At 41.6% G+C, this 18,381-nt stretch overlaps 1 protein-coding gene across 9 annotated transcripts in view; it reads left to right on the forward strand.

The window, feature by feature from the left end:
• Positions 1 to 14,956, forward strand: part of rnf6 (ring finger protein (C3H2C3 type) 6) — a 35,994-nt gene extending 21,038 nt beyond the window's left edge. For 3 of the 9 annotated variants that reach the window (XM_055636922.1, XM_055636923.1, XM_055636929.1), the window contains 3 exons: positions 8,239 to 8,455; positions 10,362 to 10,466; positions 12,658 to 14,956. In XM_055636922.1, the coding sequence (XP_055492897.1) occupies positions 8,239 to 8,455; positions 10,362 to 10,466; positions 12,658 to 14,495 (2,160 nt within the window). In that variant the 3' untranslated portion in view covers positions 14,496 to 14,956. The remainder of the gene's footprint in view (positions 1 to 8,238; positions 8,456 to 10,361; positions 10,467 to 12,657) is intronic. The other 6 variants (XM_055636925.1, XM_055636927.1, XM_055636924.1 and 3 more) reach the window with 3 other exon arrangements.
• The last annotated feature ends 3,425 nt before the right edge of the window (positions 14,957 to 18,381 follow it).

Here is an 18,381-nt window from a genome sequence, read left to right on the forward strand (position 1 = left end):
GGTGTTTAGTTGACTTCTTCAAAATTAAAATTCTATGGATCGCATATTAAATAGAGAAATGTTACGTATGGAAATTGTTAACTTAATTATACGTGAATAAGGCGATTTATTTCAGTACAGCACACTTGCAACAATTTTATAACATGATTGAGATTATAAAGTTCATGCAACATGCTGCCTTTCATCTAGCTCTTTCCCTATGAACTCATGAAATGATACCCATGCTATTAATTGCTTCTTATTTACCAATTAGAAATGCATCTCTATTCCCAATTAGTCACACATGTTTTATGTATTGAGTTACAATGAAACAGTAGTTCACTGGCACAGCGGTGAATAGTCACTATTCTGACAATAAACACCAAAACTTGCATGATTAGGGTGACAGTTAAAAATGATTTTGCACTGATTTGTCCAGGTGAGCATGGACATTTTGCTGCTAGGATTTCTGGAGAAAAAGCAGAATTGATTTACCCGTTTCTGCTGCATTTGGTTCGGGACAAAAATTAATTTGTGCGGCTTCACCTATGTCGGATTGGAATGACAATATGTGTCAAAAAGTCATTAATATTACCAAAGTCCAATATGAATTGCATCTGAGCATAAATATCCTTGCCAGATCTAGTGTCACTTTTGAGTGAAATTGTATTACATGGCCCATTCTTAGTCATGTGTGTGACCAAAAATGTGAAAAATTATGGAATACATCTCTTCTAATTCTGAAAGCATTACAGGTATATTGTTTTGTACTGTATATATGATTCATATTTTTTTCGAAGTTTATCAAGTGAATTTATGTTATGCTGACTGTTTAGGGTCAGGTCAAATATGACTGTTTTCACGTGTGTAACCTCACAAGGTAGCATTTTTTAATCTCAGTTTTATCTTACAAACTGAATTTTAAAAAACTAGAATGTTCGTATCTTTAGCAGACATGCATTGTAGTTCTGTAGGTAGGAAAATAGCAATGGATAAGATTAATCAAATCCACAAATTCTTTAATGTATCACTTTATGTGATGCCATCTGGTATGACATTTTGGTTCACATATGGCATCATTCACTAAGCACATGCTGTCAGAATGCTGTAATGATAAGAAATTCATTCCTCTTCCTTTGGTGTGCAGAATTGGCTAAATGCAAAGATCATAGCAACTGTTTTATTGTAAAGTGTTTTGGATATGGTGAGACAGACACTCAGAATTCTCATCAAGTACATTGCATACATCAAAAACTATTGCACACATTTAGGTGTATTAAGGCCATCCTAAGCCTGAGCTATTATATATAAACCTGCTCTAGTGCTTTTTATTTATTGTACAAGCCTATAAATAAATATCAGGGTATGTAGACAAAAATGCTGGAGAAACTCAGCAGGTGAGGAAGCATCTATGGAGAGAAGGAATAGGCGACGTTTCAGGTCGAGACCCTTCTTCGGACTGATGTCGGGAAAAAGAAAGGAAGAGGCGGAGACAGTAGGCTTGTGGGAAAGCTGGGGAGAGAAAGGAGGGAGAAAGCAAGGACTACCTGAAATTGGAGAAGTCAATGATCATACCGCTGGGGTATAAACTACCCAAGCGAAATATGAGGTGCTGTTCAACCAATTTGCACTGGACCTCACTCTGCCAATGGAGGAGGCCCAGGACAGAAAGGTGAGATTCGGAATGGGAGGGGGAGTTGAAGTGCAGAAGTTAACCAACCGGGAGATCAGGTTGGTTATTGGGCGGAGGTGTTGGGTGAAGCGATCGCCAAACCTGTGCTTGGTCTCACCGATGAAGAGAAGTTGACACCTGGAACACCGGATGCAGTAGATGAGGTTGGCGGAGGTGCAGGTGAACATCTGCCTCACCTAGAAAGACTGCTTGGGTCCTTGGATGGAGTCGAGGGAAGAGGTAGAGCGACAAATGTAGCATTTCCTGCAGTTGCAAGGGAAAGTACCAGGGGAGGGGGTGGTTTGGATGAGAAGGGACAAATTGACCAGGGAGTTACGGAGGGAATGGTCTCTGCGGAAAGCAGAAAGGGGAGGAGATGGGAAGATGTGGCCAGTGGTGGGATCCCGTTGGAGGTGGTGAAAATGTCAGAGGATTATATGTTGTATGCGACGGCTGGTAGGGTGGAAGATGAGGACAAGAGGGACTCTGTCCTTGTTACGAGTGGGGGGGATGGGGAGTGAGAGCTGAGCTACGGGATATAGAGGAGGCGCTGGTGAGAGCCTCATCTATAATAGAAGAGGGAACCCCTGTTCCCTAAAAAATAATGACACCCCTAATGCCCTGGTTTGGAACACCTCATCCTGGAATTAAAATATTGAATGATTTTGCAGCGTGGAACTAAATTTGGAAGTGAATGAAACTTTACTTAAAGTAGTAAATGAGCGGTCTTGTCTTTACACCAGCTTCGCCCAACACCTCCGCTCAGTTCACATTAACCAACCTAATCTCCCGGTGGCTCAGCACTTCAATTCCCCCTCCCATTCCAAATCCGCTCTTTCTGTCCTGGGCCTCTTCCATGGCGATAGTGAGTCCCACCGCAAATTGGAGGAGCAGCACTTCATATTTTGCTTTGGTAGTTTACACCCCAGTGGTATGAACATTGACTTCTCCAATTTCAGGTAGTCCTTGCTTTCTCCCTCCCCCCTCCCCTCCCCTTCCCAGCTCTCCCACAGCCCACTATCTCCACCTCTTCCAGCCCCCCCCCCCCCCCTCCACATCAGTCTGAAGAAGGGTCTCGACCCGTAACATCGCCTATTCCTTCACTCCATAGATGCTGCCTCACCCACTGAGTTTCTCCAGCAATTTTGTCTACCTTTGAGGTGTTTAGTGGTGAGCCAGTGAAACCAGTTAAGATCTGGTGAAGGTATTCCCTCAGTGCTGTTGGGCAGAGGGTGTTCCGTTCCATTTGCAAATGCTAAGCAGATTAAACTGTTCAATCCTGTATGCAGCAAGACCAATACGACATTCAGACAGGTAATTCCACTTCATTCCATTCCATTCCACATTCTACCAGACAATAACTATCTCCAATAAGAGAGGCACTGTGACATATCTGGTAACTGCTTTACAATGCCAGAGACCCATGTTCAATTCTCATCTTGGGTACTGTCTATGTGGTGCTTGCATGTTCTCCCTGTGACCGCGAGGGTTTCCTCCGGGTGCTCCAGTCTCCTCCCACATCCCCAAAACGTGCAGTTTTGTAAGTTAATTGACCCTGTAAATTGTCACTAGTGTAGGGAGAGGATGATAAAGTGGGATAACATTGAACAGATGGTCAGTGGCCGAAGGGCCTGTTCCCACGCTGTATCTCTAAACTAAACTAAATCTGAAACAAAATATTATGTTTTTAGGCTGTGTGCAAATTGAATAGCAGAACTAGCACGAGGGGCTAAATGCCCTTAATTCTCCTCCTATTTGTTGGATTTTTGAGGAATCTGGGTTTTTTTTGTATGTTTACTGTCCTATATATTAAGGCAGCATCTATGACATTAGACGGATGGTTACATGAATAAGTTTACAAATTCCCAGCAGTGCTGTAATTAATTTTAAGCTGCACCATGTTACAAACTAGAGCAAAATGTGTTTTTGTACAGTCTACTGAATAATAGTTTTTGAATGTACATGCAGCAACATGCTCTCTCCACTGGATGGCACCCATAGTGTTCAGTGTCCCTGAGGGTTAGACAGCCGGAACACCAAATCTGCATCTTAACTGATGAATCTACAATTGTGTTTTTCTTCTATTTGCTTAATATCTAATTATTTTTGTCAATGCTGCTAATTTTACTGCCTTTGTCTCATTATCCAACTGCTTTATATAAATGACTACACAAGGTAACTCAGCGGTTAAGCTTACCATCCCTAGCATCCCTGGATTACATGAATAGGTGACGGAACCCTTCATACCCCAGCATTTTGTGTCTACCTTCTTCCGAAAAACAAACCCTGGTCCCGCAATGTTTTAAAACACACACAAAAAAATATTACGTTTGGTTGGGGGGCAGATATATTCAGCGTGATATTTACACCCACACTTCAAGAAAAAATTATTGTTGCAAACCAGTGGGATGGGTTTTTTTTAAACAAGAGAAAATACCACGTAAACAGGAGTGAAACTCAACTTCTGCTGGGTTTGCAAGTTTCCAGAGTTAGGGAGGTGGCGGAGGGAGAGAAATTATTTTAAAAAACAAGCAACAAAAAATGTTTATAGCGAGCTAAGACACAGTCAGGCAGCTTGTTGTCTACTTACACTTCATGTCATGCTAAGATGGCTGTTGATGAACACAAAAGTTTTTTCTTTTGCAGCATTCGGGTCCCCCCCTCCACCCGTCCGGGGAAATGAAAGTGTTCTTTTTTTGTAATAAAGGAGGGAGGAGGGTGAAATCGCTCAGTAACTCAGCGGATCAGGCAGCATCTCTGGAGAGAAGGAATAGGTGATATTTTGGTTCGACTTTTTCGATAGATGTAATGGGTTATGGCAGCTATTGAAAAAGTCGACCTGAAATATCACCTATTATCTCCAGAAATGCTGCCTGATCCGCTGAGTTACTCCAGCCTTTTGTATCTGGCTTTGGTTTAAACCAGCATCTGCAGTTCCTCCCTGAACAAGGTACGTGCTGTTTTAACTAAACGCATAACTGAAGTCGGGTCGCGTCAAAGAAAGAGTCGGGTTAGTGAAATGGCGGAAATTACGCTCCGTTGCGTACTACACATCAGTCCATTGGATTTTGCAGGAGTGATCTATCTTGCTCCGCTCGAGGATCTTTGGCTTCCCTCAATGCACATTCTTTCTTGGACCCTAAGCCCCCATATCTCTTAAGTACAGATCAGCCAGCCTTTCTGATGCAATCCCTGTAGCCTCATCTCTTAACTTTTAATTAATTTTCTTCTCCTCTCTAAGTACAGTTTCTTCCTCTTCTCGGACCCAATTCTGTGCCATTCCCTATGAGTTATTTTAAGCATTACATTTCAATTCATGTTCTTTATTCTAACTAAAACATTCTGTATTACTAGAATGTTGCCTAGGTTTTTTACTAGAATGTTGCCTGGTTTTCAGCAACTAAGTTACAGAGAAGGGTTGAACAAGTTAGGGCTTTATTCTTTGGAGCGCAGAAGGTTAAGGGGGGACTTGATAGAGGTCTTTAAAATGATGAGAGGGATAGACAGAGTTGACGTGGATAAGTTTTTCCCACTGAGAGTAGGGAAGATTCAAACAAGGGGACATGACTTGAGAATTAAGGGCAGAAGTTTAGGGGTAACATGAGGGGGAACTTCTTTATTCAGAGAGTGGTGGCTGTGTGGAATGAGCTTCCAGTGAAGGTGGTGGAGGCAGGTTCGTTTTTATCATTTAAAAATAAATTGGATAGTTATATGGACGGGAAAAGAATGGAGGGTTATGGTCTGAGCGCAGGTATATGGGACTAGGGGAGAATACGTGTTCGGCACGGACTAGAAGGGTCAAGATGGCCTGTTTCCGTGCTGTAATTGTTATATGGTTATATGGTATATCTTTAGGATATTAAAATGTGTTTATGTCTCTTGTTCTGACATGACTTAGTTGTTCAATTTATTTGGCACTCAATAAATGCAGTCATGATTTTGTTTGACCAAATTCTATGGACTGGAGACAGACCCGTGCTAGAGAAACCTGATGTCTCCATGATAAGCTCAAAAGTTATAGGAGCAGAATTAAGCCATTTGGCCCATCAAGTCTGTAGTGGCCATTTGGCTTATTTTGTGTGTCATCAATTATGGCATTTGTCTTGCAATTTTAGTCTGCCCGTAATTATGTGGGTGGGATTTATTACATAGTCAGAGGCGTGTTTGCTGCTGGGTTTCTTGCGCAGAAGCTTACTTTTAGTTTAGTTTTAGAGCTACATGGCAGAAGGAACACCCTTTGACCATGTGGAGTTTTGCCGAGACACGAGGAGTTTTCTAACGTTTAAAAGCGATATGCTGGAGTTTGACGAAGATTAAAGTGTATGAGTCAGAGAAGAAGGTCGGATGAATATCCTAGATACACAAAAATGCTGGAGAAACTCAGCGGGTGCAGCAGCATCTATGGAGCGAAGGAAATAGGTGACGTTTTGGGCAGAAACCCTTCTTCAGACTCAATATCTTATTGTTTTTTCATCAAATAACAAAGCTATGGCTCACGATGCATTATTACGTGGTAGTCGAGAACTGAAGATATAAATATCTGCTACAAAGTCTACTCCAGATCATTACGATTGGACCCCATTTTCCTGTTTCCCATAACCCATAATATGATTGGACTAATCTGCATTGGATTTATTGAAACTGAAGAGCTGAGAACTCTTTTTCATGATTCATCTTGAAGAAGAGTGTCTTTTTCATGTTCGTCTTTGTCATGTTATGATGTGTTTTGATTTACAGGGGAGAATGGTAATGTTGAAATACTGATATAAATATACTTCAATATTGAACATCTAACCTTTATGCTTAATAATGTTGGTGAGTGTTGTAAATAACTTAATTCAATAAGAATATTGTAAAATGTTTTTAGCCTCATGATAATTTGTCCTGATGACTTGTTACTTTCTAAATAATAGCTTCACAATTTCACTTACAACGTTGTTGCATTAACTTGCACTTCCTTCTGATGTAAGGGTGTCTTACATGATTTTCATCCACAGCTTCAGTTTCAGTGTTTGGCCTACATGAAGTTATGATAATCCTATATGTGAAGATGAAAAAAGAAATGGTAGATGCTGGAAACGGTTTTTTTAAATATCTTGGTACATGGAAAGCATCAGTGAAGAGAGCTAATATTTCTGACGAGATTTTCATCCGAATTCTTGTGTGTTCTACAGAACTTTTTTTAAAGTGTCTGGGTCTAGACCTGAAACACTGTTTGCCCATTCCCTCTGCAGATGCTGCCTGACCCATTGAGTTCCTTCAGAACTTTGATTTTTGCTCAAGATTCCAACATCTGCAGATCCTTGTGTCTACATTTTTATAGAACACTTGATCTAAATTTCTTTGGTAAAATTGATTAAAACCATAAATCAACATCAATGGCTAATTATCTTGCATTCCTATTGATTGCATTCCAGTTGTATAATTTCTCAGTTGCTATAACATCCTATTTATACATGTTATCGCATGTTATGCAATGCTTTTGCGATTGTATTAAATAAACAATATATTTTTGCAAAATTAACATCAAGCTCCCATGGTTATTAGACAAGTTGAATGTGACTTTTATTAGCCATGACAGAAAAATATTTGAGACTGCCTTTTTCGTCTAGTTTCGGGTTATTTTAATGTTAACCAGAATGTATATTGATAAACAGTAAAATAACTTTATATTTTAATGCCTGCTATCATCATTAAGCATTCCTATTGTCTAAGTAGTGTAACTGAATGTATATTGGTATCCCGTGTCATACTGTATATCATGGTGACGTAGAAAAAGGGAACTGCAGATGCTGGTTTACAAAATGCCAGAGTAATGCAAGGAGTCAGGCAGCATCCCGAGGAAACATGGATAGGTGATGTTTCAGATCGGGACCCTTCTTCAGGGTGAAGTAGGGTCCCGACCCTAAACGTTACCTATTCATGTTCCTTAGGAATGCTGCCTGACCCACTGAGTTACTTCAGCGCTTTGTGTCAGCGTGGTGGCGATGTCCATATTGGGAACGTGAGACAGGGATTCATTTGTGTCAGACGTGCTGTTTCGGTGTTGTGATTGCTATTCTAGGTACAGCCAAGAAATTCCCTATATCCTGTATCTGTCCACTAGACAGCATGATTGTAATCATGTATAGTGTTTTCACTGACTGGTTAGCACACAACAAAAACATCAACACATAACATTAATAAACTAAACTAAACGTTTTGAGAGATGATGTCAAGAAAAAGAAAATTATTTTGTTCCCTTAGGTAATCCATAAAATTAGCCTGAATTTTCAAATGTGAGGGAGGGTGAATTGCATTTGGCGCCAACCATTAAGTTTTGATATAAACGGGTTACCGGTGAACCAGAGAAAAAATGATATTTTCAAGGCAGTTAATGGAATTAATTGTTGGAACTGTCACCGTTTTATCACTTGGACAAAAAGGGCTGATTTATTGTGCACATGCATAAAAATGAACTAGAAATGAAACAGGAAATATAAACACTGTTTTGACCATTTATGTTCCTCATTCATTTGATAACTGTTTATAAATTGCCTGCTTTGAAGATCAACTTAATTTCAAAGGGATTATTTTTGTTTTATGAGCAGTTAGTTGGAATTCCCAGGACCATGGACTCTCCTAATTCCACCAACCACCACAGCGATCAACAGGCACCAACTGAAAACATCAGCCGCAGTGAAGACGAGCAGAGGCGGCAGCTGGAGCGTTTGAGCCGAGAGGAGGCGTACTATCAGTTCATTAACGACCTGAGCGAAGAGGACTATCGGCTAATGAGAGACAGCAATTTACTTGGCACTCCTGGTAAGATCAAGCATAGACAAATTCCCCCTGATTGTGATGGATCTTAATTTTGTTTAGTTTAGAGATACAGTGAGTCTGTGCCAACCTGTGATCCTCACAGACTAACACTATCCTACACACATTCGGGACAATTTACTATTTTACCAACGTAATTAACCTACAAATCTGTACGTCTTTGCAGTGTGGGAGTAAACCTACGCAGTCACAATTTGGTCGAAAACGTACAAACTCCGTATAGACAGGACCCATTGTCAAGATCGAACCCGGGTCGTGTACCAATCAAGAATCTGTCAATCTCACCCTAAAAATATCCAGTGACGTGGCCTCCACGATCTTCTGTGGCAGTGAATTCCACAGATTCACCACACCCGACTAAAGACATTTCTCCTCCTCTCATTTCCAAAAGAACATCCTTTTATTTTCAGGCTATGGCCTCTGTTTATAGACTCTCCCACTGGTGGAAACAACTTCACATCCACTCATTCCATTCAATATTCGGTAGCTATTCAAATTTCCTGCCTTCCTTTAATAATATTACCTGTTATTTTTCTAAGCTCTGGGTATGGACCAAATCTGTTTAACCTTTCCCTGCAAGACAACCATTCATTCCAGGACTCAACCCAGTGAATCTTCTGAATACAAATGTATGCCTTCGTAAATTTGGAGACAGCTACAGGTAGTTCTGCTGTGACACATGTTTCATAGCGTGATTGATGAATTAGGGAGCACTATTTCAATAGTACTTTTTTGTCGCATGAATTGAGATACAGTAAAATTCATTTTTGTATACAGTTCATTGCAAGTAATTACTCCATTGAGGTAACATAGAAAATAGGTGCAGGAGTAGGCCATTCGGCCCTTCGAGCCAGCACCGCCATTCAATATGATCATGGCTGATCATCCAAAATTAGTGCCCCATTTCTGCTTTTTCCCCAAATCCCTTGATTCCTTTAGCCCTAAGAGCTAAATCTAACTCTCTCTTGAAAACATCCAGTGAATTGGCCTCCGCGGTCTTCTGTGGCAGAGAATTCCACAGATATATAACTCTCTCTGGGTGAAAACGTTTTTCCTCATCTCAGTCCTAAATGGCCTATCACTTATTCTTAAACCATGACCCCTGGTTCTGGACTCCCCCAACATTGGGAACATTTTTCCTCCATCTTACCAGTCCAATCCCTTATGAATTGTATATGTTTCTATAAGGTACCCTCTCATCCTTCAAAATTCCAGTGAATACTAGCCCAGTCGACCCATTCTTTCATCATGTGTCAGTCCCACCATTCCGAGAACTAACCTGGTGAACCAACGCTGCACTCCCTCAATAGCAAGAATGTCGTTCTTCAAATTAGGAGACAAAAACTGCACACAATGCTCCAGGTGTGGTCTCACCAGGGCCCTGTACAACTATGAAGGCCAACATGCCATTTGCTTTCTTCACGGCTTGCTGTACCTGCATGCTTGCTTTCAGTGAGTGACTGATGCACAAGGACACCCAGTTTGATGATAGCTCAGGACCGCTGTGGTTGGTGATAGGATAGTTCAGTTGCCTGGTGACTACTGAGAAGAAACTGTCCCTGAATCTGGAGGTGTACGTTTTCACACTTCTCTACCTCTTGCCTGATGGTAGAGGGAAGAAAATTAAGCATTCATGTGGGAATGTACTTTATGTAAAACACCAATTGTTTGAAATTTATTAATACACAATGTTTGAGAAATCAGTGCAAATATCTTGGCTGATCGAAAATAAATTCATGTCAATATACATTTGTAAATTTACAAACATTGAAAATGCAGTTTCTTGAATAATGTCGAAAAGTAACGATTTTATTTTGAACTTCTACATTATGTCAATTTAGATGTAAGTGCGCCATATTAGGTATGACTTGTTCTGTTTACCCCATTTCAGGTGAAATTACAGCAGAGGAACTGCAGCAGCGGCTGAATGGAGCTAAAGATCAATTAACGACACAAAGCAGCCTTGGAAGTAATGAGCAGAGTACTGAGAATCAAGGCAAGTGTTGAATCTGGGGTTTGATGTTTTAGTTGTGACCTTAAAATGTTTTACCAGTTACAGTGTTGGAAGGTAAAGTTTGAGAATTGTATCTTCAGTTTGTGAGCTTTACTTGAGGAAAATCAGGCCTTCACATTTTTGTAGGAGGTGTGTATATTTGTAAATTAACAACAGAGACTTCTGTCAAAAAAACTTAAGATTTTCAACTTTATCTTAAGATAACTAGCAATTTCTCATATCAAATGGAGGAGAATATCTTGAGGAAAATTAATCCCATATTATTCTATTCCCAGATTTTCCAATCTTTTATCAGTTTTCCTAAATGATCCTTCAACAATAATTTTTATTTAAGGCTTTAGTGTGTGGACCTTATAAAATACTTTTACTCTTTGGTTGTAACGCATGGTGTTTATTAGGATGTATGATGAGCGTTAGACAGCACTGGGCCAGTACTCGCTGGAGTTTAGAAGGATGAGGAGGGACCTTGTTAAAACTTACCAAATAGAGAAAGGCCTGGATGGAGAGGATGTGTCCATTAGTGGAAGAGTCTAGGACCAGAGGACACAGCCTCAATAAAAGGACCTTTAGAAAGGAGATGAGGATGAATTTATTTTGCCAAAGGATGGTGAATCTGTGCAATTCATTGCCACTGACGCTTGTAGAGGACAACATATTGGGTGTTTTTAAAGTGGAGATTGACAGGTTCTTGATTAGTAAGGGTGTCAAAGGTTATGGGGACAAGACAGGAGAATGGGGAGAGAGGGAAAGATAGATCAGCCATGATTGAATAGCGGAGTACACTGGATGGACCAAATGGCATAATTCTGCTCCTCTGATGACTACCCAGAAGGAAATCTTGCATACAGCAATCATCTTGCGAAAGATATGAGTAGTTAACTCAATTTTATACAAAATATTTCTTACGGCTCATTTGAGAGCTTGGAATTGGTGGGTTAATGTTGCTTGTGTTGTTACATTTTTCTCCTCTCTTGGAAGAGGATAGGAGAATGCAGCATTCATTCTCCAAATTTAGCTCCCACGCACCTCCTATTATATTTAAATTGCATATGTGTCCTACAGTGATATCAATAATTTGCCTCTAATGGAAGGCCCCGGCTACGAATAAATCCCTTTTGCTTTGTCAGTGTTTACTATTAAAATTGATATGAAATAGTTTAATAGTTTTAATTTCTGTAAGTCATGCGCTTTTTAAAATTTTAGTTTGTCCATGAATGCAATCTATGGGTTTAAATTATTGCAAAGAAATTTGCATTAGTATAATTGCATTGTGCAATTCATGAGGTGCAAACCTCTGTTGTAGGTTAACTGTGTTTGTGGAAACGAGGAACTGCAGTTGCTATTTACGCAAAAAGACACAGTGCTGGAGTTATTCTGCGGGTCAGGCAGCATCTCTGGAGAACAAGGATAGGTTACATTTCAGGTCAAGACCCTTCTTTATGAAATGTCACCTATCCGTGTATTCCAGAGATGCTGCCTGATCCGCAGAGTTACACCAGCACTTTGTATCTTTAACTGTATATGATTTTGTTTTTCAGGATGGCATCCAGAGTTTTTGTTTATATCTCTTTTAAATTTTAATTGATTGGAAGATACAGAACACTCCCTTCAGCCCACCAAGTCCACACCAACCACACCAACCAAGTCCTCACCTGTTCTCACAAATTATATATTATCGCACTGTCACATCCACTCCCTACACACTAGGGATAATTTATAATGGTCAATTAACCTACAAACCCACATGTCTTTGAGATATTGGAGCACCCAGAGGAAATCCTCATAGTCGCAGGGAGAACATGCAAACTCCATGCAGACAGGTCATGAGGTCAGGATCGAACCTGGGTCTTTGCCACTGTGAGGCAGCAGCTCTTTCAACTGTAATTGTGTCATCCCAACTGAGCCTCATCCTGGGTTTTTGTTTAGGTATATATCTTTTGAAATGTAATTTGTGTTTTATAGGATGTGATTCCATTCTTAACTGAAAGATTTTAGTGGATGGGATAGGTTTAGAGGGATATCAGTCAAATGCAGGCTGGTGGGACTAGTGTAGATGAGGCACCTTGTTGGGCATGGGCAAGCTGGGATGAAGGGCCTGTTCCTATGCTGAATGGCTGAGCCTAGATTTTTGACGAATTGACATTTTGTTTCCCCTCCCTCCATCTTTTTATAGGCTCTGACTTGCCAGGAGAAAGCTCCAATAGTGATTCCCTGCTGGAGTGGCTGAACACATTTCGACGCACAGGAAATGCCACGCGCAGTGGACAAAGTGGGAACCAGACGTGGAGAGCGGTGAGTCGGACCAACCCCAACAGCGGTGAATTCCGCTTCAGCCTCGAAATCAACATCAATCATGAACACGAAGCGGTCAGTGGTCAGTCCATGGATACGTCCACACTGGAAGGTACAACGAATAGGAACTTGGAAAATGCTCAGCAACAAAGTGCGTCTCGTGTTTCAAGTCGTACCAGAAGTCGAACTCGAGCCCACATCCAACCAGCCATTGCGCGGACCAGTTCTGCCAGTAATTTCGGAGCTGCGGTTAGAGTTGAGGAAGTAGAAAGCGTGGAAGTTACTCCACCTGTGGTCCAAAGGAATATGAGGAGCAGAACTATTGAGATCACAACCGGTAGGCAAAGGTCCAGGAGACAGAGTGCTAATCAACAAGCAGCTTTGAGCGTGGTTGGGGAGCGGAGAACAAGTAGGCGCAGAGCAGAATGGCAGAACGTTAGAACAATACATGAAGAGGAGCAACATGGTCGCATTGCACTTGAGGACTTGGAGAGGCACGCCATAGAAACCGCGATAAATGAGAATGACTTTCAGGGACGACTGGAACAGCACAGATCCTATAGGAATTTGCAGAACAGGCGCAGCCGATCGCCCTTACGTAGAGAAAGCACCGCTGTAAATCCTTCAGATCCAACTGCATCTCGGCGAGATAACTACGTGGATCGGAGACAGAGTACCAGGAGGCAACGGGGGACTGTAGACCAATCCACGATGACCACGGAAGAAATGCAGGCTGCCAGTGGGAGTACCACGGTCCCACCGGCAGGTGGAGGCTTGCTGAGACAGGAGGCCATGGATGAAAGGGAGCGAATTCATTCCAGCGGATTGTCTTCGGCCGTTCGAAGACATCCCACCATTATGTTGGATCTTCAGGTTAGAAGGATACGTCCTGGAGAAAATCGAGATCGTGACAGCATCGCTAACAGAACTCGATCCCGAGTCCGAATGGCAGAAAACACAGTGACTTTTGAAAGTGACAGTGGCGGTTTCCGGAGAACCATCTCACGATCAGAACTTGCAGGTATTAGAACTTATGTTAGCACCATTCGTATACCTCTGCGTAGGATATCTGAGACTGGGCTTGGAGAGCCATCGTCAATAGCCTTGAGGTCAATACTTCGTCAGATTATGACAGGATTTGGTGAGCTGAGCTCCCTCATGGAGAATGATTCAGATTCTGAACTTAACCAAAGAGTTCAGCCGAACCTATCCGACAGCTTTGATTCTGCAAACCTGCAGTCCAACCCAAATCTAAACCTCTCTCATTCAAGGAATGAATCAGCCGACAGATTAACTGGAAACCAGTCGGCGAGGGTTCAGGGCCACGAAAACCTGCAGAACGATAACTTTGACCGCGCTGCTGAAAGCATGGAGACGAGACAAATTCGAGATACGAACAGTTTGGTAGAAAACGGTACCCTGCCAATATTACGGCTTGCTCATTTCTTTTTGCTGAATGACGACGATGAGGAAGAGAGGCAGAGGGGTCTAACCAAAGAACAAATTGACAATCTTATGACTCGGAATTACGGAAGTATTAGTGCAGAGAATGAATTCAGTAAAACCTGCAGCGTGTGTATTAACGATTATGCAGTTGGAAACAAGCTCAGACGCCTGCCTTGTGCACACGAGTTTCATATTCATTGCATTGATCGCTGGCTTTCAGAAAACTCCACCTGTCCAATTTGTCGACAGCCAATCTTGGCCTCCAGTAATTGATCGAGGAGAGCTTTACTTGGGCTGCTTGTTCATTTTGGAAATTTCTAAGCACTAGAAACCGGACTTATGGGAATTTGTAAAACAAAGGTTATAGATTATATTATAGAACCATTAAATACATTCTTATTGCTTCTTGCTGAAGCTTTATTTTTTTAGATTTTTTTTGTTGAGCTGAGCACTTTTGTCATTGGAATGAATGGAGCTGAAGGAAGTGAGCCAACCTGAAGTATATTATTGAACATTAATCATATACGTAATACATTGTATTGTAGATGCAATTATGATTTATGGTGTGCTCTTTTTGTTACAAGATAACAGCGCAGACTAACAAAACAATTGTCATTCAGTCTGACTAATGGTATAATGTATCTGGCGAGCAGAATTAAATTGCTCATAATCTTTGAATATGATAAATAAAATAAAACTTTACACACTGAAAATAAGCTTGGTGTTCTGCAAATAAAAAACAATGCAAACATTTGCAAGGGAATGAACTAATTTTCCCACAAAATATCAATGAAATCTTTTGATGGTGGCCTTAAACTTTGGATTGGGAAGCAATAATCCTTGTGTACTTCAGATGTTGTGTGTGTCTATGAACGCGAAAAGATTGTGAACTATATTTTCCTCCACCCACCCATCCCTCACTAAATCAATTTCTTTAGTGCACTATTGACATCAGCTTTGCAAATATATTAACTCTCATTGGCTTTGATAAAAATATTTTTCTTTGTCATGTCAAAGATTCTTATGTTTCCCAATTTATTTAATCTAAATTTATCTGGTCAACGTACCATTCGCAGCTTTGAGATTGAATTAAGTTTATTGACAAGTGTACTGAGGTGAAAAGCTTTTGTTGTGAGCAAACCTGTCACCTTCATGGTAATTGAAAGTTTCGTTTTCGCCTCCATGGGTTTAGAATGGCAATATGTTCCACAAAGTTCCCTTTGCAACATAAACAGCATCATGATTTGAGTATAGGAGCAAGGAGGTTCTACTGCAGTTGTACAGGGTCTTGGTGAGACCACACCTGGAGTATTGCGTACAGTTTTGGTCTCCAAATCTGAGGAAGGACATTATTGCCATAGAGGGAGTGCAGAGAAGGTTCACCAGACTGATTCCTGGGATGTCAGGACTGTCTTATGAAGAAAGACTGGATAGACTTGGTTTATACTCTCTAGAATTTAGGAGATTGAGAGGGGATCTTATAGAAACTTACAAAATTCTTAAGGGGTTGGACAGGCTAGATGCAGGAAGATTGTTCCCGATGTTGGGGAAGTCCAGGACAAGGGGTCACAGCTTAAGGATAAGCGGGAAATCCTTTAAAACCGAGATGAGAAGAGCCTTTTTCATACAGAGAGTGGTGAATCTCTGGAACTCTCTGCCACAGAGGGTAGTCGAGGCCAGTTCAGTGGCTATATTTAAGAGGGAGTTAGATGTGGCCCTTGTGGCTAGGGGGATCAGAGGGTATGGAGAGAAGGCAGGTACGGGATACTGAGTTGGATGATCAGCCATGATCATATTGAATGGCGGTGCAGGCACGAAGGGCCGAATGGCCTACTCCTGCACCTAATTTCTATGTTTCTATGAATGAGAACTTCCCATGACTGGTTATATCTTCTTTGAGGTTTGAGGGAATAGTAAGTAGATTTGTTTAGTTTATTATTGTTGCATGTATCGTGGTGCAGTGAAAAGATTTTTTGTTGTGTCAGCGGAAAGAAAATACATGATTAACATCAAGCCACCCATAGTGTTCACACACAGGATCAAGGGAATCAGTCTGAAGAAGGGTTTCGGCCCGAAATGTTGCCTATTTCCTTCGCTCCATAGCTGCTGCTGCACCCGCTGAGTTTCTCCAGCACTTTTGTCTACCTTCAATTTTCCAGCATCTGCAGTTCCTTCTTAAACATCAAGGGAATAACGTTGTGTGCAAGGTAAAGTCCGATTAAAGATAATCCAAGGGTGTGGTAGATGGTGGGTCAGGACCGCTCTCTAGTTAGCAATAGGATGGTTCAGTTGCCTGATAACAATTGAGAAGAAACTGTCCCTTTATCTGCAGGTATTATGCCCCTGTCCCACTTAGGAAACCTGAACGGAAACCTCTGGAGACTTTGCGCCCCACCCAAGATTTCTGTGCGGTTCCCGGAGGTTTTTGTCAGTCTCCCTACATGCTTCCACTACCTGCAACCTCCGGGAACCGCACGGAAACCTTGGGTGGGGCGCAAAGTCTCCAGAGGTTTCCGTTCAGGTTTCCTAAGTGGGACAGGGGCATTTAGTTTTCATACTTCCATATCTCTTGTCTGATGGAACAGGGAAAACGAGGGTGTGACTAGGATAAAACACGTCCTTGATTATGTTGGTAGCTTTCCAGAAGCTTGAATAACTATATCCTCCATCAGAAATAAGGAAGTTGAGAACTTAATGTACATAATCTTGCGATAGTTAAACTTATAGCGATTATGTGTCCAAAGGATTTTGGGGGCAAAGATGTTGGTATTTTTAGAAACAATGTGAACATCAAATTAGTCTAGAGAAAAAAAGAACTGCAGATGCTGAGTTTCCAGAAAAAGACGCAAAGTGCTGGAGTAATAGTGGACTAGGCGGCGTCTCAGGAGGACATGGATTAGTGACATTTTGGGTCGGGACCATTCTTCAGACTGATTATAGTAGTGGGGGGGGAAGAGCCAGGCCAGGTAAGCGACAGGCAAATACGGGTGAAGGGGGGTTTGATTAGCAGGTGGTTGGACAGGGCCAGAGATATGACAAAAGGCTGTGAGATTAGAAAAGAGATGTGAAGCTAGAGGAAGAGATATAAGGGGAGGAGGATGGGATTCAGGAAGGGCTCAGGGAAGTGGGGGGGCGGGCGGAGCGAGAGGATGTTTGTTGGTCAGTTACCTAAAATTGAAGACTTCAATGTTCATACCATTGGGTTGTCACCTACCCAAGTGGAGTATGAGGTTTCCTCCAGTTTGCATGTGACCTAACTGGCAATGGAAGAGTTCCAGGACAGTAAGGTTAGTATGATTGATCTCCCATTTTTTAATCTCTCAGATTACTGCTCTAATACCCCGGGAATGTTTCCAGACCTGGTGCTGGATAGTTTATCTACAAAGAGGAGAATTAAGTGGATGAATTCCATAATAATGGAATAGTATTAGTATCAAAATAGAATTGATAGAAACCTTTGTTTTTAAAAGCCATCTGGTTACATTAGTTTAGGGATACAGTGTGGAAACAGGCCTTTCGGCCCACCAAGTCCATGCCGACCAGCGAATACCCGTACACTGGTTCCATCCTACACTCTGGGGACAATTTACGAAAGCCAATTAATCTACAAACCTGTGTTCAAGAAGGAACTGCACAAGATCGAAGGTACACAAAATTGCTGGAGAAACTCAGCGGGTGCAGCAGCATCTATGGAGTGAAGAAAATAGGCGACGTTTCGGGCCGAAATCCTTCTTCAGACCCTTCTACAAACCTGTATCTCTTTGGCATGTAAGAAACCAGAGCACCCAGAGAAAGCCCATACGTTCACAGGGAGAACATACAAAGCATGCAGACAACACCCGTAGTCAGGAGCGAATCTGGGTCTCTGGCGCAGTAAGGCAGCGACTCTACCGCTGCGACACTTGTTCTCTCTTTTAGCTATTGTGTGGTTATTTATGTCTTTATTTCATAAACTGATAGTCTCCTTTATTATGTAATTTGGAGTTGTGTCATGGACATGAGGCCAAAAAGCCAATAGGCCTGTTTCCTAATGCCCTTGTCCCATTTAGGAAACCTGAACGGAAACATCTGGAAACTTTGTGCCCCACCCGAAGGAAACTCACGTAGTCACAGGGAGAACGTGCAAACTCTGCACAGACAGCATCCAAGGTCAGGATCG

This window comes from Leucoraja erinacea, chromosome 6 (assembly GCF_028641065.1).
Source record: "Leucoraja erinacea ecotype New England chromosome 6, Leri_hhj_1, whole genome shotgun sequence".
Classification (NCBI taxonomy): domain Eukaryota; kingdom Metazoa; phylum Chordata; class Chondrichthyes; order Rajiformes; family Rajidae; genus Leucoraja; species Leucoraja erinaceus.